At 38.6% G+C, this 23,067-nt stretch overlaps 1 protein-coding gene and 1 long non-coding RNA gene across 2 annotated transcripts in view; one reads left to right on the top strand and one right to left on the bottom strand.

Moving 5' to 3' along the window:
• pard6b (par-6 partitioning defective 6 homolog beta (C. elegans)) overlaps positions 1 to 23,067 on the bottom strand; it is a 34,387-nt gene that overhangs the window by 6,697 nt on the left and 4,623 nt on the right. The window contains exon 2 of the mRNA XM_088332277.1: positions 16,421 to 16,643. Within this exon, the coding sequence (XP_088188403.1) occupies positions 16,421 to 16,643 (223 nt within the window). The remainder of the gene's footprint in view (positions 1 to 16,420; positions 16,644 to 23,067) is intronic.
• On the top strand, positions 12,855 to 16,914 carry LOC148369998 (uncharacterized). The gene is made up of 2 exons (XR_015850074.1): positions 12,855 to 13,053; positions 16,434 to 16,914. It is a non-coding gene; the product is annotated as an uncharacterized LOC148369998 (long non-coding RNA).

Below are 23,067 nucleotides of genomic sequence, written 5' to 3'. Positions count from 1 at the left end.
TTACCGTATTTTCCGCACTATAAGGCGCACCTAAAAGTCTTAATTTTTTTCAAAAGCTGACCGTGCGCCTTATAATACAGTGCGCCTTATATATGGCTCAATATTAAATCGCAAGGTCTCGCAACTTACGCAACAGCCGCCGACTCGATTTCCCCCCGAACGTGGAGTAGTCCGCGGTGTATCCTGGGATTTATATACCGGCGTTTCATTGGCTAACCAATGTGTCAATTATCATTTGAATCGATCGCTATCGGCTAAAGTTATTCGGAGCCTCGGATAGGCTAGATGGCCGAAACAAACCCTGCAATTGGCCGAAAGATGTGTCAATCATCCGTTAAATCGATCGCTATTGGCTGAAGTTATTCGGAGCCTCGGATTGGCTAGAGGGCCAAAACAAACCCTGCAATTGGCCGAAAAAGATGACTGAAAAGCAAGCTTGCTAAACTACGCCATAAAGAAACATGTTTCATTAGTCTGTATTTGTAAACATTTTACTCTCCTGGATTTACTACACTCACGGGGGGGGGAGATTTTTTAAGGGGTATTGTTCTACTTTCTTTATTACTTATCCATTATCCGTTATCGGTTAGTTCATAATACGCTACAAAGCCAAGGTTCCGGGACACTTACTCTCAGCCAAAAGGCCGAGCTAAGGTCCTAGCCTCAAAGCCTTGCTGCGATCATTGCGGTTGTAAGAAGACCATGATTGCGTATCATTATTGAACGTGAGAACTTAGGTGAGCTATGCAGCTTTATATTTTCCCGGTATCTTGTTTTAGAACGATCTTGATGTTGCTGTGATGAGTTGAGTGAATTAAACTCAATTCCAAGTGTTTATTGTCATATGCACAGTAAAGTTGTGCGCGAAAAATAAAATAGAAACTAAGGAATGGTTGGCATTTCTTGAATCCCAAAACTTCAACCTTCCGAATTACTGGACTGTCTCAGAAAATTAGAATATTGTGATAAAGTTCTTTATTTTCTGTAATGCAATTAAAAAAACAAAAATGTCATACATTCTGGATTCATTACACATCAACTGAACTATTTCAAGCCTTTTATTATTTGAATATTGCTGAATTTGGCTTACAGCTTAAGAAAACTCAAAAATCCTATCTCAAAATATTAGAATATCATGAAAAAGTATACAAGTAGGCTATTCAACTAATCACCTGAATCATCTAATTAACTCGAAACACCTTGCGGGGGTTTCCTGAGCCTTAAAAACACTCAGCTTGGTTCAGTAAACTAAATCACAAGTATGGGGAAGACTGCTGATCTGTCTGCTGTCCAGAGGACCATCATTGATACCCTCCATCAGGAGGGTAAGACACAAAAAGAAATTTCTCAAAGAGCAGGCTGTTCACAGAGTGCAGTTTCAAAGCATATCCACAAAAAGTCTGTTGGAAGGGAAAAATGTGGCCGGAAACGCTGCACAACCAAGAGAGATGACCGCAGCCTTAACAAAATTGTGAAGAAGAGCCCCTTCCAGAATTTGGGGGAGCTTCAAAGACAGTGGGCTGAAGCTGGAGTCCAGGTATCAAAAGCCACAGTTCACAGACGTGTCCGGGAAATGGGCTACAATAGCCGTATTCCCATGGTCAAGCCACTTCTGAACTCAAGACAACGGAAGAAGCGTCTGACTTGGGCTATGGAGAAGAAGCACTGGACAGTTGCAGAGTGGTCCAAAGTCCTCTTTTCAGACGAAAGCAAGTTTTGCATTTCATTTGGAAGTCAAGGCGCCAGAGTCTGGAGAAAGGCTGGAGAGGAGCAAAATCCAAGTTGCTTGAAATCCAGTGTGAAGTTCCCACAGTCAGCAATGGTTTGGGGAGCCATGTCAGCTGCTGGTGTTGGTCCACTGTGTTTTATCAAGTCCAGAGTAAATGCAACTGTGTACCAAGAGATTTTAGAGCACTACATGCTTCCATCTGCTGAAAAGCTCTATGGAGATGAGGATTTCATTTTCCAGCATGATCTGGCACCTGCCCACAGTGCCAAAACCACCAGTAACTGGTGCACTGACCATGGCATCACTGTCCTTGATTGGCCTGCTAATTCCCCTGACCTGAACCCCATTGAGAATTTGTGGGGTATAGTTAAGAAGAAGATGAAAGACACCAGACCTACAAATGCAAATGAGCTGAAGGCCGCTATCGAAGCATCCTGGGCATCAATAACACCTCAGCAATGCCACAGGCTGATTGCCTCCATGCCACGCCGGATTGATGCAGTAATCCGTGCAAAATGATTCCCAACCAAGTACTGAGTGCATCAATGGACATTTTCAAATGTTTGATTTAGTTTTGCTGTTATAAAATTATTTTTTTACTTAGTCTGAGGAAGTATTCTAATTTTGAGATAGGATTTTTGAGTTTTTTTCAGCTGTAAGCCAAAATCAGCAATATTCAAATAATAAAAGGCTTGAAATAGTTCAGTTGATGTGTAATGAATCCAGAATGTATGACATTTTTGTTTTTTTAATTGCATTACAGAAAATAAAGAACTTTATCAAAATATTCTAATTTTCTGAGACAGTCCAGTATATTTGAAACGATGCATTTGAGTGACATCGTACGGACGCCACATCCGCACGTGTCTACGACACGTATTTGCTTCTTTGCGAGCTTTGGGAATGTTAAGGGGGTAATCAGTTTGACTGAATCATCTGACTGTTTTGTCGACGTTCCCATTGTAGCGCCTTATAATCCGGTGCGCCTTATCTATGGAAGATATAGGACCAAAAACTATTTTTTGGGGGTGCGCCCTATAGTGCGGAAAATACGGTACATACTTTAACCTAGTAAGGCAACATATTGAAAGCAGACCATTTGAAAGAGTAAAAAAAAAAAAAAAAAAAAAAAATCAGGGAGTTCAATCCCTTCAAGTGAAAATTAAAGAGTGAACCATTAACTGCGTAAATTCCACATGTCCATCAAAGAGTAACTTGTGCACATATTCAAATTATCTAGACTATATCTATTTAGCTAGAGAATACTCACATGGACATTGATAGAGCATTACCATTCATTGTGTCTAGTCCCCCTTTTTTAACTATACGTCAATGCAAAAACAAACCAAAACGTACAAAGAAGGGTGTAATATAATTATGCATACACTACACGACTAATCTTACCCTTACATAACTTCCTTTTCATGCTGCACATCCCTCAGTGTACCCTTTATAAGAGGCAGGACAACAGAAGGTCAGTTTTTTCCTTACCAGTGCTGCAGCCAAGACTGAATGTTTGAACACATTTGAGTACATCAATATCTAGAGAATGTCTAGACATTGTGTGGCAAGTAGATGCAGTAATGGTACAACAAAGAATGAGCAGGTAAAAATATCTGTCAAAAATAACACACAGAGAGCCGCCAACAGGGGGTTAACCGGGACTGATCAACAATAAGCAGCAGCAGCCTCAGCGAAAAAACGCAGGGCTGGCCAAAAAAATAACCTGCAGTGAGCAGCTGACTCACCCGGAACCAACAACGAAAAGCAGCAATGTCTAGGGTAACAAACGCCAAGCCAGTCAAGAATAACGCAAGGGACACAACAAAGCTGGCGCCAGCACCAGACTAGCCGGACAAACAACACACAACGGGCGGTTAATAAGGGTCAACCGGGAGCAAACGAAACAGGAATGCCCTGGGCAGGCTGGACGCTAACGGGGAGCTAGCTGGAGAAAATTATACCAACTGCGACACACGACGCAGAAAACAACGAAAGACCATTGAAGGCGAAGGCAAAAAAAATGAATGAACGCTTAAAAGGCGGCAGGTAAACTTACCCAGCTTTTGAAAGTTGAAGCACGCAACTAGGTCAAAACATTTACAAAGCCCCAGCGACAGGTTAAGCAAAGCTCCAATTTCTCCAAGCAGTAATGAGCGTTAATGTATCGCTGTTGACTACAATTGTTTATTGTTTCGGAGCTGTCTCACATGTTTTGTTAAAGGGATTTGCATGGAACATATTTGCATAATTGTGGGGGAGGAATACTTCACGTTCTGTGCCCAATTTAAAAAAATGTTGTATTTATCTTATTCAGAGGCAGACTTGTCATGGTTGTGCACAGGTACGCCATTTGAACTATGCCATGGTAGCTTGGACTCCCACACAAAGTTGAATGTAGGCAATGGCTAACAACGGAAGTGGAAGTGCTGGGGGAGAGAATGATGAGCTGCCACCGACACAAATGAGCACGTGCCCACCTAGTCAAGCTTGGTTATTCCACTCTGTGCTGAATTACAAGGACATGCCTTTCTAGCACAAAGGGACATCAAGGAGCAAATTTGCCTTAGGAAAGGAAACCACTTAGGTCCACTCGCATGCTCTCAATGCACAATGATTCAAGTCAATGACGGATTACATTAAAGAAGACTTTACTAAATGTGGATGACGCTAAAACATGAAAGTTGAGACATTCATTTGTTGTGTCAAAGTTAATAGTTAAGATCACATGCCTGTGTTTAATCGAATCATGCAGACAGTTGCTTCGTTACTAGATTTCCTATACCTACTTAAATAAAAGCAACACAGAGTATTTTGACATTGAAAACATGATAGGAGTAAAGAAAATTTCCAAGATTTGGTTGGGTTACAACTCTCAAACCAAATATTCTGAATTCATTCATAAACATACACATTTTGGTCCTATAAATACGTCAAAAATGTAATTCAGATGGTTATAAGTAAGGCGGAAGGAAGAGGTGAATTTTCACGGTGGTGACACTGAAAGCACGCACGCATACCCAGGGTGATGCAAAAAAACAACTTCTCATTGAGATGCAGATGTGTCAAGGCAGTTAAACGTTTACAATGTAACTGAGGAATAGTACAATGAAAACCACATTATATTCCAAATTTGTAGCAGTGAAACAAAATACAGTAATCTAGAGAGGTTATCCAGGGATGAACAGTGGCAATGTAATTTTTTGCCTCGATTGCTACTGTTCATCAAAGAGGGAATGATTGAGGAAACCAAATTATTTGTTAATACGGTTACTGTGACCTTATCACCAATGATTGAAAACTTGATTGCAGCTCCTGGATTAAACATATATCCAACAATCCATCCCAAAAAAATAGCTTGCAGGTGCCATTTCAGGAATTGCAAAAAAATTAGATAAAAAGCAACAAAACGCTTTTCAGGACTCAGGTATTAAAGTAGTCATTTCCAATTGAATTGCCGTACAGTGGGATTACGGGACTTTCCAGTCTGTACGCTTTACCTCTAACTGTTGTTCAAATTAATGAAAATTTTCTCTTCTATAGTACAACTGCACAGGTATTCAAAACAAATCAAGAGATGAGCAAACAAATTATGATAGAAAATAAATTAAGAATCTTTTCATAATGGAGTCCCCTATATTGTATATATTGTAATGTACCCAAAAAGATTCCCACCTCCAAATTATTAAACATTTATTTTAGTCACTATGGTTTCATGTTTGCAACATTCTAGTCAAATTCAGAATTCATGTTCCCAAACAATTGGAACAACCTGTTAACATGATACGAGACTATATCTGAAATATCCAGTTTCAATGAGCGACACAAATAGTCCGCATTACTTTTCATACAATTAAAGACACACACTAAATAAAACAATTGAAATTATTTCCCGTTTGCTTTGTTATTTTGAAGGTTTTACCAACCCTACCAGCTGTTTTTAGACACATTCTACCTTTGATGTTGCCACATTGTCCATACAAATTACATGTTAGCAAAAAAGTATATACAATCATACTGAGCGCAGATGGACTATTTTACCTTTGTTATCATTTTAATGCAGTTTCCAATTTTGACTGGGGAAGTGTCGGGTTCTAGAATTATATTTTACACAAGGAGCACAGGAGGCCTCAGATTAAAATTTTGAAAGCACTGAAAAATGGATAGACACAAATAGTAAAATGACATGCATGAGTAAACGTTTTACATTCTTCCTCATTTTCACTTCTGTACTTTTAGACGATTACAGTAAGGAACCAATCTTTTCACGTCCACACTTAATGGTAATTAATAGCCAAGATACAGGGTACGAATTATTCACAAAGATCTAAAGTTAATGTTTAGACAGGTAGAGCAAATATTAGCAACATTTTAACACAGGCAGTGTCGATTAAATTCCAACTAAATGACGGAAAACAAATGTCGGAGTGAACTGATTGCTGTCAGTCTATTTGCAAATGAAATGAAATGATCTGCATTTCTATAGCGCTTTAAGTCAATGACTTCCCAAAGCGCTTTACATTGTGCTTCACATTTCCCAATAGCGGCCGTGATCTGTGCAGCCATCTAAGGCGCTAACCAGCTTATTGGGGGTATTGGGGGTTCAGTGTCTTACCCAAGGACACTTCGGCATGTAACACGGACAAGCCGGGATTCGAACTGGGATCCCTTAATCCTAAAACGATCGCTCTACCTCCTGAGCTACTGCAAATGCACAGTTGCTAAACACTACAAGACATTAAATCTGATTAAAGGAAAATGTTCAGGAAAAAAAAAAAAAACACCTCAGTTATCTTACATCCCTGAATCATAATTTGATTGTGAGCCTCTCAAAAGACACACAACCCTCCAGCTAAGGCACACTTTTTATGCCATTAGTTTACTACTCCAGCCCCCATGAGATTGTTTTTTTCTACTATTTGGCCCCCAACAAGGAGTTTGACGCCCTTGACAAACCCTTGTGAAAAGTAGCTCAATGATCCAAATATGATTCTCCTAGAAAGTAAAAACAAACACAAAGACAAGAAGTTGAAGGCTGCGGTGTTCTGGAAACAGTCGGGCTTGTTGATGACAAGCCAAAATGCTCACTACAGTCTGTGCCGAGGTGTTCCTGACACAGAGTGTTACAACTCTTGTGTGCGAGTGTGTTTGAGTGCATGTACGCGAGTGAGCATGTCTGCCAGTTTGAGCTTGTGCAGATGAGAAAAAGCAGAGCGCGTGCAAAACAAAGACATGAGAGACACGAAGGCACTAAAATAACAAATGCTGACTGAGGATGGGAATGAAGCATGCTGAGGTGATAAACACTGAAAAAGAGTGTGTTCCCATGGGTCTGCTATTCCTGGTGCGGGCAAAAATACACTACCTTATCCTCATAGGCTGCCCAGACAGAAAGATATGCTTTAAATGCTGCGAGTTAGAAGAGACAAAAGTCAAAATATGGATGTTAGCCGAAGTGCATAGAGGACAAAAATCGAAAGGAAACGAAAAACAATGAGGTTACGACCAGCCAGAATAGTTATGTGCTGAGAAAGTGACTGAGAGTGTGATAAATTTAAGATGTAATTAAAAAATTAAAGTGCCAGGGGTTGTGGTCATTAGGCTGCTTCTTAATATAGCCTTACTCATGAATTCGCAATCATACCCATCTCTCATGTGTTGGACTCTGAACATAAGAAAACCTCTGAGAAAAAAATAAATAAATTTGGCCATTAGGTTGGATGACAAAACTAGAGGGTGCGTCGGTTCTTGAAAATGGTTTTATGCTCAATATAGTAGATTTAAAACACGTACCGGTAGATGGATACTATTGTAGTGGGGCATAGTCAAAAAGGAACGCTCAACTGATCGGTCCAGATCATTGTTAGCCAACAACAGTGTTTTAGTCAAGTTATGAAAATAATGCCATCGAGTTTGCTTGACAATGTGTTGAGGCAGATTTTATTATTTAGTGATATGCTACCTGCTTAATGCCTTGAGCTGAGAATTAAGTGGTTGCACAAAATTGATGGGCATAATGGGGGCGGGGGACAATGACTTAATTATTACCAATTCACAAGTATTTATTAATGTCTTCAAGTCATGTGTACATGCTTTTTGGGTTTTGCTGCAATCCGAGTAGGGCTGCAACAACGATTTGATAAAATTGATTATTAAAAGCGTTGGCAACTAATTTCATCATCGATTCGTTTTGTCCCACTGGTCTTTGAGCCATTTAACACGTTAAATCATGGCAAACATTGAATTTCGTTGTGAAGTTGTAGGGTTGTAGTACCACTTCTGTCCGGCAGAGTTTGCCTTGAGACAGTTTTATAAAAAAAAGTTTATTGAACATTGCATCATTACAAAAAAATAGCATAAAACAGTCAAACACTAATAAGTTACCAATTTTCAAGGGAATGGAAAGTGCTGCAGAAATACATGAGGGGAAAAAAAACGGAAAATAAATTAATAGAATGAATAAAGTAAAAAGAAAAGTAATAATGATGACAGGTTTAACTCAACACAAGGGGCAGTATTTGAGCAGGTTTTCTATCATTTGCACATTGGGAATGTTTATCATTTGAACAATTTAACCCCCCAAAAAAAGACAAATTGGTTGACAACATTTTGAAAAGTGGGTTTACGCTTTTGATTTTTTTGTGAGTAAAAATATTGCTAGAAATAAAATAAAATGTATTGCTCCAAATAATATGATTTTTGGATAAGGGGAAGGGAAAATTATCTTACACATTAGCAGGTGTACCGCATACATTTGTATGTATTTTTGTTTATTGTTAAGGTTTTCAACAAAAACTTTTCGTTTTTTCGTTGTTTTATATTATAGAATATTTTGTTGTTTTGTGCACAATTATTCCATCCGTCCAATATTTTAAAATGCGTTTTTTAAATGATCTGATTCATCAAAAAAATAATCGACCAAGTCATTGGTTATTAAAATAATTGTTAGTTTCAGCCCTAATTCAGATGTAACAGAGAGACTTAATCAACAAGACCGAACCAGCAAGATTCAGCTTCTTGTTCTCAATCCCCCAAAAATCTTTATACCTGTATTGTTTACAGATCATGTAGGCAGGATGAAGGCTGGCATTGTTTCCTCAGAGAGTTGGCACAAGCCGGTTTGACAATCACAACAATTATGCTGTATAAACAAATTATGATACCTGGGGCATTATGATGAAAACATGCTATTGAAATGTTGACATATGACCAATGTTCCCTCTAATTTTCCACGGGTCTGAGCGTTCACACAAAGTCGGTGAGCAACGCTTGAAACAACAGTGAGCATAATCCCAAGCGTGGCAACTAAGTTATTATCAAACATGTCCAAAACTTGACATCACGTTACATTTTGTTGAATTTCCGGCAATGCAAAATTATTTTTCTCCTTTGAATGAATTGACTCATGTACTATTGCAAAGGTTGTATGGCCTACAAACGTCGTTTGTTCTTACAATTCTTTCACAAGATGTCCATTTCTTTTTATTTCCTGATATATTTTGTCGCATAATATTAACATTTGTGGGGGCTTATATAGTCGGTTGTAAGATACAGAACTGTACTTAATCACATTTTTTAGTGGAAGTACAATGTTGGCAACAAGATTCACTTGATATAATTGGAAATTATTTGAATGCAACACAAACTTTTTCTTCTTTTTTCCATGTTTTTTTCTACTTTTTTGTTACATTTTTCTTTTTGTTCTCTATTTGCTTTTTTTCCTACATTTTTCTTTTCTTTTTTTCTGGCTTTTTTTCTAAATTTTTCCTTTTTTTTTCTCTTCCTTTTGTTTCTTTGTTCAGCTTTTCACTACTTTTTCATTTTGGTATTTTTTTCTTTTTTGTTCTATTCCCCCTTCCTTTAAGTCATGTTGTGCATAATTTCACATAATATTTGGTCATGTTGGGATTAAAGAAGCGAAAACAACCTGAAGAGCCGTTTAGGACCTGAAAGAGCCGGTTCCTTTTAGTGAGCCGAGCCGAAGAAGCCGTTTCTCTACTAACTTTACTCAACTTCGTTCTACTTCGACTCGACTTCAAAATACCGCATTTAGGAAACAACGCCAGGGGAACCCGTGTATTTTTACATTCATGCATTGTAACTTTGACTTAAGTCGCTTCTTAATTAGTACTTTTGAGCCCTCATTTTAGTGCGCTGGCTAGATTTTCTTGTGCGCTGAGAAGGTGCGAGCAGTGCGCAATTGCGCATGTGCGCAGCTTAGAGGGAACACTGCATATGACAGTATCTTTTAATCAGTGTTTAAAAAGGAAAGTAGACGACAAAATATTTGTTGTGAAAACAAATAGTGAGGGGGGGTTGGCATAAGCAAATGAGTAGCATTGAAATTTTAATAATTTTTCCTTTCTCTATGTTTATTGTTTTGCCTACTTCGCTTTGTTTCTGTCATCTATTCTTAATTAACTGAGGAAGACGAACGGTGACGGGCCTTCATCCTTCTATCAAAGCCACACTTCTCCCATCATCCTGAGCCATGTTTCAGAGGGTAGAACTTTTTGCCTGTGCTTTCGTTCTAAACAACTCACCCCAACTGTCTCAGACAGTAAATAACAGTTTAGCTACAAACAGGCACACCAGCATAGGTCCAGTGTGACCTGCTGTCCTGTCTAATCTGGCCAACAGAGCTGATCTGAGACTGACCACATTCCACCCAAAATGCACCCCCTTCAATTCTCCCTTTTTCTGCTCTCTTTTCTATCCCACCCTCCTGAGTTTGGGCCTCACTCTACATTCCTCCCTCACTTAATGCTACCCCGCTATCCTCCCCCCTTCGCCCTCTCTCACTCTCTCTCTCTCTTTCGTTGAATTCCAATCACACAATTGCACTTGCTCTCCATTCTTCACTGTAATTACTCCCCAAGCCAAAACAATGCCACACAAAATCAGGCTCTTGAATAGAATTAAGTTTTCTTTGCTTTCTATCCTTATCCATCATTCCCATCCTGCCTCCACACATTCCTTCTTAAGGTGCTGCTAATCGACCCCTTGCCTTGATTTTTGCACGTAAAATTTCAATACTTAATCTATAAACAGCAAGATGAGTGTGGCGACAGTTTTAGAATACTTGAATTGATTAGTTTCCCAAGTTAAAAAAGGGCATATTTTTTTAATCTCGCTTAAATCTGGCATGGAATAAGAATTGTAATCATTGTGAAATAATATTCCATCATATTAATTGAGTGTAGCGACTACAGATAATGGACCACCCCAAAAAATTAAAAATAACTGCCCATTTAATTAGTTCATAATGTAAATGTACCACAAACAGATTTCCTGACACTCGCTTATCAAACTTTTCATCTGAGAATTTCATTTTGACACACATTTTTGAACCAATGAGTACACTAAATAACATGTAACCCAATCATTTTCTATTGTTTTTAAGTAGAAGCTTTCAAATCAGATTCATAGACAGGCTAATGACTTTTTATACATCCGAAGATCTTTTACATCAAAATGTATAACTTAAATATACAGCATACTCACCAACACTACTGTTTTATTTATTAGACCACCGCTTTTCTCCCCTTAAAACGCTAACTGATTATATTTAAATCTAACATAGTTTTCAAATTTAAACAACCAAAAATCTGGACAGAAAAGCAATTTGAAGTCGAGGTACATGTTTTTTCATTTGTCATTTTAGTGATACTTTCCTGGTTGGATGTTGGAGAACTTTCACTTCCCACTTTTCTGGAATACAGCATAAGTGTTTGTGAGGTAATAAATTGCTCTAACGTTCGGATTAGATTTCCATTTTGGTAAATTTGCCAAGACCCATTTCAAAATACCACATGTTATTTGTTTCTTTTTTAATATTCTGGAGACCCATTGCGTTTCGCACGTAAAAAATGTCAGAGCGTGGCATACATGATACAATTAGTACATCTTTTAGACCAACTACAACTTCCCATTCTAACTTCTGTTTTTTAAAGGTGATTTTAGAGGCATGTTCTGCCAGGCGCTTTACACCATGAGAAGACCAAAATCAAAAAGAGTTGACGTTTTCCATACACACCTATAATACTTGCAACATTGAGACTTTGTGCAATAATCCATTGCTCCACTGTACTGTGTATGCCCCTTACTTTGAGTGGATGACTCATTGGTTAGTGATTACCCCGGCAAGCCCAGCTGGGATAAGCAAACATTCTTTTTTTCTTTTCTCTGATACCTTTCCTGCTACCTTTCTGGTGTGTCTTTCAAGGACTGAAACTACACAAACCTCCAAACAAACACACGCCCTAGCCGAGAAAGAAATTTTGAAATACCACCACCACTTGGATACTGTAACTGATATTTCTTGGTGACAGGCGCAGACAGAGCGAAAACCTAATCTGGCAAGTCTCAAATCATCTTAGAGTAACAAACATTTTAAGAGATGTCTAAGGAATTGAAAAGGAAAGACATTTGGTACTGCAGGTAACCAAAATCAAAATTCAATTGGGTCCAGTACAGAACAAATCTACATTTTCTTTTGCCTAACAATAATGGTGCTATTAGCACAATAGGTATTGTAGCAGCCACATGTAATAGTCCTTGATGCATGTGAACTCACTACGGTCTTGTTTAAATATTGTGTAAATTATCTTTTTTATCCTTTTTTTAATCCTTAGAGTTAAATGTGAACCTGGAGTGCCACGTCCAATTTCGTTGTCACAATATGTTCAACCCATTTTGTAACAATGATAATAAAGGTATATTCTATTCTATTCTTTACTGCAAGTTGTTCCCCTTTCTCATCTTCTATCAATCCATCCAGTCGATCAAATAAGGCCTAAAAAGGTCAAAAGTTGTTATAATGGCAGAACACCTAACCATATTTGGGTCAAGTATACCACTGTTATATTTAACAAGTGTTGTAAAGTTCCAAATTGTTTAATGATATATCAAATCTTTAAATTTTGTTAATACAGCATACTAATGACGTATCCTTTAATTAAGCAATCAGTTTGCCTTTAAAAAATAGGTATGTTCCTAATAATTAAAGCTTTCAACAGAGCCAACTAATTACAAATATAAAATAATGTGGGAATTGAAGTGGAGTATCGTGTTATGTAATGTCACACCCAATCAGCCAGTGCTAGTTACATTTCAATGAGTTTGACCAACGAACTATTTAAGTCCTCAGAGCCAATTGTTTACAGGGCACTTCCCAACATGCTTTGTGGCTCCTCAACACATTGGCACTTTATATCCATCCATAAAGTTGTCTAACTGCACTGCTGCCATGACAACAGGTAAACAGTGGGCACCGCATGGCTGGCACAATAGTTCCTGACTCATTGTGTTCTTGGGCTTGGAAGGTAAGCATTTATGTCAGTTATATCAGGGTGAGCTGAAAGCATTATCAGGGTGAGCTGAAAGCATTCTCTCTTCATAACATGCTGCTGCTTGTTGTAAGACGTTAATTGCAAATAGCCAGTAGAGAGAAAAATAAATAAAATAACAACAGTGCCATAGTTGAAACAGCCTCAGAAAAGTGCGCTCAAAGACTCGTATGTCCATCCATCCAAACCTCCTTACATAAGCATTTGCTTTGTAAATAAAGTCCTCAATTTACAATTCCAAAATATCCAACTGTTCCAAGACTTGACATAAGATGATACCAAACAAACAAGTTTGATTTCAGGAATCCGTACAGTTGGCAAAGGGTCAAATATGACCTACAGAGCTGGCTTGTCAAAGATCCACATTGTGCAATAATAGCCTTTCATACCCTATTCCAACAAACCATTCCATAATCACCCACAAGGGTTCAAAGTCTAAATAGTGTTTATAACCTGCTTAGGAACTTCAACTAAAACCCTAATATGTTGCAGTAATTCAACACAATTTTCTTTGGTTGTCTGAAGTAGTCGAAGCAAAAGGTTACATTCAGACAAAACAATGTACATCTTCTGATCCAACATTTACTTAACAGCATGTAGATATAGCAAAAAACCTATGCAAAAATATTGCATAGCACTAGTCTTGAACCACAAATCACATTTCATTGCAAGACCTAATCAAAGAGATGTTGTACGATGCAGCTTCCAACACTTAGTTCCTAACCCTAACCCTGCAAAAGGTTTTCAAAACTTTAAAACCAAGCTGCTGAAAAGAACCACATTCATTCTTACAATCATAATACAGCTTTTTCTTTTTTAAATCCTTTAGAATTTCTCTTAAGGAAAAAAAGGGCAGTCACTACATTAGGGTTTAATTCAAACAAAAGGTGTTTTTCTAAAATGTTGTATTGTAGGCAATTTACAATGGTGCAACTTTGACCTCATTAACTAATATGTTTCATGCCTCAATGAGTAAATATAAACAGATAACTTTTCACCACACGGTGAAAAATCACACACATCAGTGAACAACACTCAGAAGGTATAAGGTAAAAGGGACAATGTCTCCAAGAGTTAGACTCGTTAAGAAGAGTTATATGGTACAGTAAGATTTTGGACATGTTGATTATATCATATTTGGTCAGTAATTGGTCAGTCGTCGTTAACTTCATTTATTCATTGTCCAACTGCTTATCCTCACGAGGGTTGCAGGAGTGCAGCAGTACATCCTAACTGCCTTGCAAAAGTGGGCAAGGGAACCTCTGGACTGGTAATCAAAATTATTAGTGTCAGACCAAGGTAATATAGCACCTCCTGCACAGGGGGCTAAGAATAGCACAAGCGACACTAATAATGCAATCCCTTGTACAAAAATGCACATTTGCATTACTATTTGCTTAAATAAATCTATAAATTATTCATTATCCAACTGATTCTTCTAAAACAAAATACTAATTATCCAATAAACTATAGATCTATGCAATGGTGGATATTTTTTATGAGCCAAAGATACATGGCTGTGCAGGTGACATTTTAAACCCCAACTCTCAGTGTTTGACATGGTGTGATTTAAAACTCAAACTGAGGGAGAAGCTGCAACCTACAAGCAGAAAGGGACCTATGGACTGTATTGCGGATAAAGTAACCACTCACTCCTCCATGTTAACTGCTACTATAATTTCAGCCTAGAGTAACATAAATGCCTCCAAAACATCCATGGATAGTGCTGGTTAGCTAATCAACACTGCATCCAATCCTCTTTAGCCAACCTCTCTCAATGATTAGACTTGAAGTAGTTTAGGGGAGCGGGGCACTTCTTCTGTTGTATAAACAGCTCCAGAGAAGCAAGGCCAGTTAAGGACGCAACAAACTGTGTTCCTGCCACATGTGTGTGCGGGTTTGTATCTATTTGTGCGAGTGTGAGTGTCTGAACTGCAGCAGCAGGGGCCCAGCGTGGTGCTCATGTCTGGAGCGTGTAATTGAAACACGGTCCCACGCAGAGCAGCACACTGACCCCACTAATCTCTTCATGACAAAGTGGCTTAGCTTCTATAGGGTCATATGGCACATCGACACAGCTTAAACAACATAAAAACAACCTCACAAAACTCACTGTGCATTGCACAGTTATTAATAGCAGACTCTTGTATTCATCCATTCAGTATCTACCTGAAGTGATTGCCTTCATAAGCATCAAACGAGACTAGATGTTAAAATGGCGCTTATCTCATCTGACTTTGTAAGGCTTTGTCTTATAACAACACATATGCCGAATATGCAGGGGCAAACAGAGAAAATAACTATATGACAGACCTGAAGCTCCAGCTATGTGATGGGCAGATTATTTGAGTGAGCTGTGTAGTTGGGCAATATAAAAAAAAAAGCTGCGATAGTGGCTCTAAGGAAAAAATGTTCTATCAACGCAGGCAAAGAATTATATACACTTCACGTCCACAGCATTTATCGACTACATGAAATAACTACTTATTTTTAAAAATTCTTTGACAATACATTTGGGGCTTAACTTTTTCTAAGGTGTCGCCACCACAGCGTATTGTCTTCACTCTCCTTTTCCACTGCCTCTTCTGGTCTATTTCCAGATCCAATCTCTACAAACATTTCTCTGTCGCAGTCTTCCTCTCAGCCCCCTTGCCTCGCAGGTCCATTTAATAATGCCCACTGTAAACTACAACAGACTTCATTGAAATTTTGCTTGATTTACGATAACTGCGAGGTAGTCTGTAAAACTACACAATGTAATAGAGGCAGTTACATGACCCAGTGAATTAAGCAGTTTTAGTTGGCGACAGATATTAGTAACGGGAACTTCTAAACAGGGTCCGTTTGATACTTTTCAGATGCTACACACTCGAGGCAGCAATATACATGATTGATATGATTGCCCATATTTTCTTTCATGTTCTGTCAACCAATTCAGATGTTTTTGTGACCTAAATAATGTAGGCATTCTTAATAGGCAAGTCTGTAGCTCTAGTGTTCAATTGGGGGCGGCAGTGGCTCAGGAGGTAGCGCGCTCGTCTTTGGATCAAGAGATTCGATTCCCGGCTCCTCCGTGTTACATGTCAAAGTGTCCTTGGGTAAGACACTGAACCCCTAATACCCCCAATAAGCAGGTTAGCGCCTTACATGGCTGCACGGCCGCTATTGGAAAAATGTGAAGCACACTGTAAAGCGCTTTGGGAAGTCTTGACTTGAAAAGCGCTATATAAATGCAGATCATTTCAATTGCAAGTTATAACTCAAGATTCAAGTCAGTGTTTCAACAGGAAATTGGATCCATGATGAACAGGTGGAACTTGTTCCCCTTTGTGCACTTTCTTACCTTTCCTCTGCAGGAAGAGTCTGAGAAGAGGGCTGGCGGTGGAGATGGCCTTGTGGTAGTTGTCGTCATTGTTGATGGGCAAGAGGTCCCCGTGAACGTCAGCGTAGCCCACCAGCAAGTCCACGTTAGGAATGCGATGCACATGTTGCAAGAGACCATAGAACTCATCAAAGCGGCCTGGCTTTGAGCGGTCCAGAGAGAAACGGCGAAACTCTGCACCAAACTATGATGAGACAGATAACGAGGACCCAATGAAAACATGCTATACATCTTGTAATTGGACCACAGTCAGAGGCAATTACTGTGTACTTGTTGACTAAGTTAACTTAAGAGCGAAACCTGAACATCTCTCTGGAAAATAACTGTTTAAGCAATACAATGGATTATAAACTTGAGTCTGCCATGTATAACCATGTTTTAATGATTATGTTATACTCGACCTTTTCAGGGTAACCTTTCTTTTTAATTGAGGCATTAAAGAAAATACTAAACCATTCCTTTTTTGCCATAAACAGGTTGTATTTTTCCAGTAACTCTACTATAACGGAATATTTAACGATACATGGCGTTTTGAAGCCATTCCTAACTGCAGAATTGAAATAAATCCATGCGCAGCAGCCCATTAAAGAGCTAAATTAACACTAAGGAATTTCAGCAATAACGGAACGGCTGGAGAATACGAAAACAGCAATAATACAGCAACAGACTGGACTGCATGTTTCCATCCAATCCACCTATATGGTCTATGAGACACATGACATGTGATTATTAATAATTAATATAAATTACCCAGCATATGGCTAAAGGAAAGTGGCTGTTGGTTTTAAATTTCACAAGCATAATGGCCCGGCGTTGCCAGTCTTGGCGTAACCATGCATTTCACTGGAACAAGTGGTTTGTTGAAAAAGCGCCAGGGAACCACAAGGGAGTGCCAAAGAGCAGTATGACAGCATGCAGCTCCAGAACTGCTTGTCCACGATGGATTTTGTTGGCGTTTGTTGAGGGTGCTTTGACCAAAATCAAGCTAAAGACACTCCGAGAGGCCTAAAGTACTACTGTGTAAATTTCACAAAAATCGGTTAAACCGTTTCGGCTCCTATAAGCCACATACGAAGACTCACACATGCATGCAAATCTGAATAGAGTTCAACAGCAACTAATCATATTTAAAAAATGAACAACTGCAACAGGTTAAAGGTCTCTTTTAAACCATTTTGACGTTTGTTCTTGCCCTGATCATTGAGATTTGCAAGCCAATGGCCAATCAGCTTGATTGACTGATATGATGGTTTGACGCTGCATATAAACAGGTTAACAAGTCAGATAATACAACAGCCTGCATTTGATGAGTAACTACCATTACTAAGTAAGGATCGACTCATGGTTTTTTCAGGGCCCATAGCAATACCGATTACAGTATTAGTTTTAAGAGGGAGTAACCGATATTTGGAGTGAATATTCATTTGCTTTAAAAGCTTAAGAATTGGCACAACAAAGTTTTAATAATGCAAAAAAGAAACAAAGAATAAAACTTTAATAGTACTCAGAAACATTTTACAGTAAATACATTTAAATTTCAACACAACCAATCTGTCGCTTCCACACGACTAATAAGTGTGGAATTCCTCTGTCTCCCAAAGCCTCACAGCACAATATGTTAAAAGTGTATCTTATTTTGCAAACAGTATAGGGGATTCAGGTTTTAGATGAAATTCAAACATTTGTTTACATGGGGAAATCCAATAAAACTAGGGTCTTATTCATAATGGTGCACTGGTTACAGCAATCAGTGAACAACTGCGTACGATAAACATGCATTACAATAAGGCTACTATAGCACACTATAAATATGCATTACAAAAAGGGCACAATAGAGTGCTTCGAGGTCCTAAGATTACCCACAATGCATTGCTGGCGCCCATTTTGGAAGTCCACAAAGCTCTTCACTTCATTGTTATTGTTCAGCGAACCAGTTAGATTCTACATTGTAATGCCGAATACGTGCGTTATTGTTGGCTGTTGTAGCCGAGGGGAAAAGGGTGGGAAGGGCTTATTTAGACTTCCGAAGTGTGTTTACAATCAGGGGATTGAAGCTCAGAAGAAAAGTGAACGGCGAAGACGAATGTGGCTGGCAGCTATCAACCGGTCGAATTTGCCAAAGCTTGACTGTGTTCGTGTTTGTTCTGACCACTTTCTGACAGGTAGATTGAATTATTTGTGATGTAGAAATAAATTTTAAAAAGGTTATGGGACATGTGTACTTTATGACAACAGCTCGACGACCCCAAACTACTTTTATTACATATATGTGAGGTATTTCGCCGAAAACGACATTTAAAAACCGAACAAAACTCCGTTTCTCATTCGTACACTATTTTGGTGGAGAAATTCAACGCGGTTTCAGGGAAAGAGAGTCTCCTTTCCTCAGGCAACTCGCGTCAATAGAGGATTTAAAGCCCCCGAAAGCTAAGCTAACTTAGCCACCGGTGCGCCGTTCGGAGAAGCGTTGCCTTTCCCGGGTTGTTCAACATAGAACAAAAGGGAAGCAACATGAGAACAACATTCCCCTAAACCTGCAACACAGTTGCAATGGGCACACAGAATCGATGATGACTTGTCAACAATGATCCATGGTTGTAAACTTGGCTGAGACAAACTCTGAGAATGTAGAACTTTCCCTTTCACAGTCTTGTTTTCATCACTTTCGCTTGTGTGCACAGACACATCCCGAACCCAACCAAACACAAATCTGTCGTAGGCTTCCATACTTTTGTAATTTTGAAAATCCTTCAGTTCACAAAAGGGACTTGGGTGGAAAATAAGATAGTTAACAAGTTCGATGTAAGTCACACACGGCAACAAATCGGGATCAGACTTCCAGTCCTTGTTTTTAATTTTGTAGGGATCCAAGTTTCCAATAAAATGCAACTTCGCAGCGTACCGCTCGCGTGCTTGCTTGTCTAAACTCTCCACGTAGTTTTCCATAGTGTTGATGGACAAAATCTGTACACAAACTAAGCTAGTTGAGTAAATAAATAGACAAACTGAGTAAATATTTGCTCCTCTCGCTATCACCGCTTGTAATCGACAGACTTCCAAGATGGCGGCACGAAGCCGTGTTACTATTTTTAGCACAAAGCGCGGAGCCCTCTATAGTACGCTATATAAAGCCTACTTGTGAACAACTAGTCATGATCATGAATATTGTAGCATTTAGCTACATTGGGTCACCTTCTATGTTGGTGTCATTTGCACTAATCTCTCTCAATTAACTCATTATATAGACAACGTTTTTTTTGTTTTAATCATGCCAACCAATGTTTGTTAATAAACACATTGTATGGACTACAATTGCGGCACTTGTTGTATTGGAAGGGCAGCGCTGAGAAGCATAGGAAAAAACAACTGGTGTTCAGTTGAAGTGGGGTCAGATTCGGCAGGGGAGTCGGAATTAGGACAACACCAGTGTTGGCCAAAAATATTTGAAAACCTCAACTCGCTCTAGTCTGCAGTCTGACTGCGGACAGTGCGGACAGTGGGGAGCTTCCTGCTTTGATACCTCCGCCCCCAAACACTTCTCCAATCAGAAGGCAAGAAGGCAGAAGGACAAAAAATCTGGGCCCGGCTGTTTTTTGGTTTTGAGCTTAATAATCAACGTGCCAAATTAGTAAAAAGGCTAATACCGATATCCATCAATTTCCCAAATATCGTGATGATAATTGGGCTGAAAATCGGTCAAGCTCTATAACTAGGTGCCTCTGCATTATAATGCCAGTAAAAATGCAAGGACTGAATGATTTGCTACACTCCCCCACAAGTCACAAATCCAAAAATCCTAAAGTGAATTGCATAACGTGCATTAGGGGCCCCACCCTTCACTTACTCCACCCCAAACACAGCCAAAAAAACCATGAACCTCAAATAGCAATACCGCTCCTAAAGCAATCAAGCAGAATGACAGTAGCTGTCATGTCAACCTACAATTACAGTATGTCAGGACAGTGCGTTTTTAAACACACAGGTGGATGAATGTCTTTATTAACTGACCGCAGATTGGCTGCCAGTTAGCACATGTAGTCCCGTTAGAGGTGTTGATGGTTATTACTAAATGTTGTGGTTAGTCAATGGGGCTGGACTGAAATGTAAACGACATTGCCTTCCCTCCTTCTCACTTTATGCTTTGTTGGAAGTACTATGTTACATTAAGAATGAATGTGGAATCCCCTGACTATTTATTTACACCACAGGTAAAACAAAACAAAGAAAATGTACACATTTAGAAAAATTATCACATGAATGTGCTGGTTTGAGTCTTTAAAAATAATAAAATTCAAAGTTTTGGAATGTTTGATTTTGAGTCTGCGACATCCCTAGACATTTATTTTTTCATGCATACAAAAAATTGTGACGTCACGAGTTAGGTACCCACCTGAGGCAAGGCACTTGGTGTGTAAGGAGATGTTATGGTCATATACATTTTAATATGTTGATTACTTTGTCATGTTTTTACTTCTAAATATTTCAAGTTAGCGCTTTCAAACCAGTGTGCCTGAGACTTTGTCTAGTGTGCTGCAAGATATTGCACAAATTTTATCTTTGCAATAGTTCAGTTTCTTCCAGTGGTCAATTGTTTAACTGTAACATTCATTGATATAAGTAGGTGGTAGCAGATTACTATTTTTATATACTCATTATCTGCTCGTGGGAAGATATATTTACTAACTTTGTTTGATGAAAATGTTTAAGATTGCACTGCAAAAAAAAAATCAAATAATTTTAATACAGTGAAAAGCTTGCTGACTTTAATCATTTTTATTTTACAAAGAAAAACCTGAAAATCAAAAATATAATTCTTGTTCAACTGGCATATACTGTTATTTAAATTAAAAAAAAATTGTCATTTATTTATAAAAGAAATGGAAAATAATAACCTTAACCCTGGTATTATTCTCGTATTTAAAACAACAAAAATAGAATGGTTTTTGACATAGTAAAACATGGTTTCATTGGCAGATAACTTTTTGCTCATTTTCAGTATTATTTGTTTTTAGAAAAACTGGTAAATATATAGAAGAAAAACAGCTAAATAATTTACCAAAATCAATAATCTGTATTACCTGCTGAGCCATAGTGACCAAAAAACCACAAAAGAAAAATGTATACTGTCAATTAAGACGCTGTGATAATTTAAAAAGAATTGAATTGGTACCGGATATTACATATTTAATATTTTCAACAGACAGTTCACAAGCACTTCACCCATCACTCTGTAATTCAAAACTACTTATCGCTGATAATTCAGATAGTTTGAGTTACACTCTACAAGGAAAAGTGAAAATATATTTCAAATTGTAATTACGTCTATAAAGACAATTTAGAATTGCTGAATATTATAAAATATAATCCATCCATCCATTATCTGCACCGCTTATCCTCAGTAGGCTCGCGGGGATCCTGGAGCCCTTCTCAGCAGTCTTCGGGCAGTGGGCAGGGGATATCGTGAACTGGTTGCCAGCCAGTCGCAGGGCACACAGAGACGGACAACGCATTCGCTCATTCACACCCAGGGACAATTCGGACCAACCAATTAACCTGACATGCATGTCTTTTTGGAATGTGGGCGGAAACCGGAGTACCTGGCGGAAACCCACGCAAGCACGGGGAGAACATGCAAACTCCACACAGGGGGTTCGATCTCATGACTTTAGAACTGTGCCGCACACGTGCTAACCACTGCTGCCGTGCTGCCCCATATTATAATATATGGATTTTTTTTAAATTTCAAGACAAAACTTAAAATACCCGTCAAATTATACCTTTTCCCTGTATTTTGCCTCTTTGATCATTTCAAATTGTGTCAACGTATAACAATTTTTGTACAGCAAAATGAAATTAATTAATTAATTAATTAATTAATTAATAAAGTTGGACCTATCTCGTCTTGTTCATTTTGGCTGTTAACCAGATCGTCTCAGTCGCTGGTAGCAGAGGACAACGTCATTATAGAGTGCCAATATTGTCGTGCTACACAGGCAAATGTTATCCTCAATCAACCATTTATTTTTCTTGCCTATTGCTCTGCCTTCCTCACTTTAATGACAACAGTTAGATTTTTCGGACATGAGAGGAAAATACATAAAGATTTGAGAAGAAAATAAGAATTGATACCCTGACATCTTAAATCATTATATAGGCAACGTTTCTGTTACACAATGAAACCATCAGTGAAACAAAAGAAGTTTGTGAAATCCTGCACGTTACGTAGAAACCCCTTGTGCTGAGGTTTTGAGTTTTTCCTTGCCCGCATGTTGTTTTAAGATCAGATGGTGTTATTGTAATCCTGTGCAGTTCTTTGAGACACCTTGTGATTAAGAGCTATACAAATAAATGTAACATGACTTGACTTTTCAGCCTACAACATCCCCAAATCACCACAGGATGCGTCACGCATTGTTGATCCAATACAGCGGGGATAGCTAGCAGTACTGGTTTTAATGGAGCGAGGGAAGAAAAAAAATTGGGGGTTTTGGAGTCGCAATTTACAAATAAACATTCCCAGCTGTTGTGTGCACGGGTGCACAAATCGCAATTTTAAAGAACACAATTTTCATTGCAATTACAATGGGAAACACGCCTTTTCAAAAGCA

Source organism: Urocampus carinirostris, chromosome 3, assembly GCF_059441175.1.
Source record: "Urocampus carinirostris isolate Australia breed hairy pipefish chromosome 3, RoL_Ucar_1.0, whole genome shotgun sequence".
NCBI lineage: Eukaryota > Metazoa > Chordata > Actinopteri > Syngnathiformes > Syngnathidae > Urocampus > Urocampus carinirostris.
The sequence above is the reverse complement of the archived record's forward strand: the minus strand, read 5'-3'. Positions and strand labels throughout refer to the sequence as shown.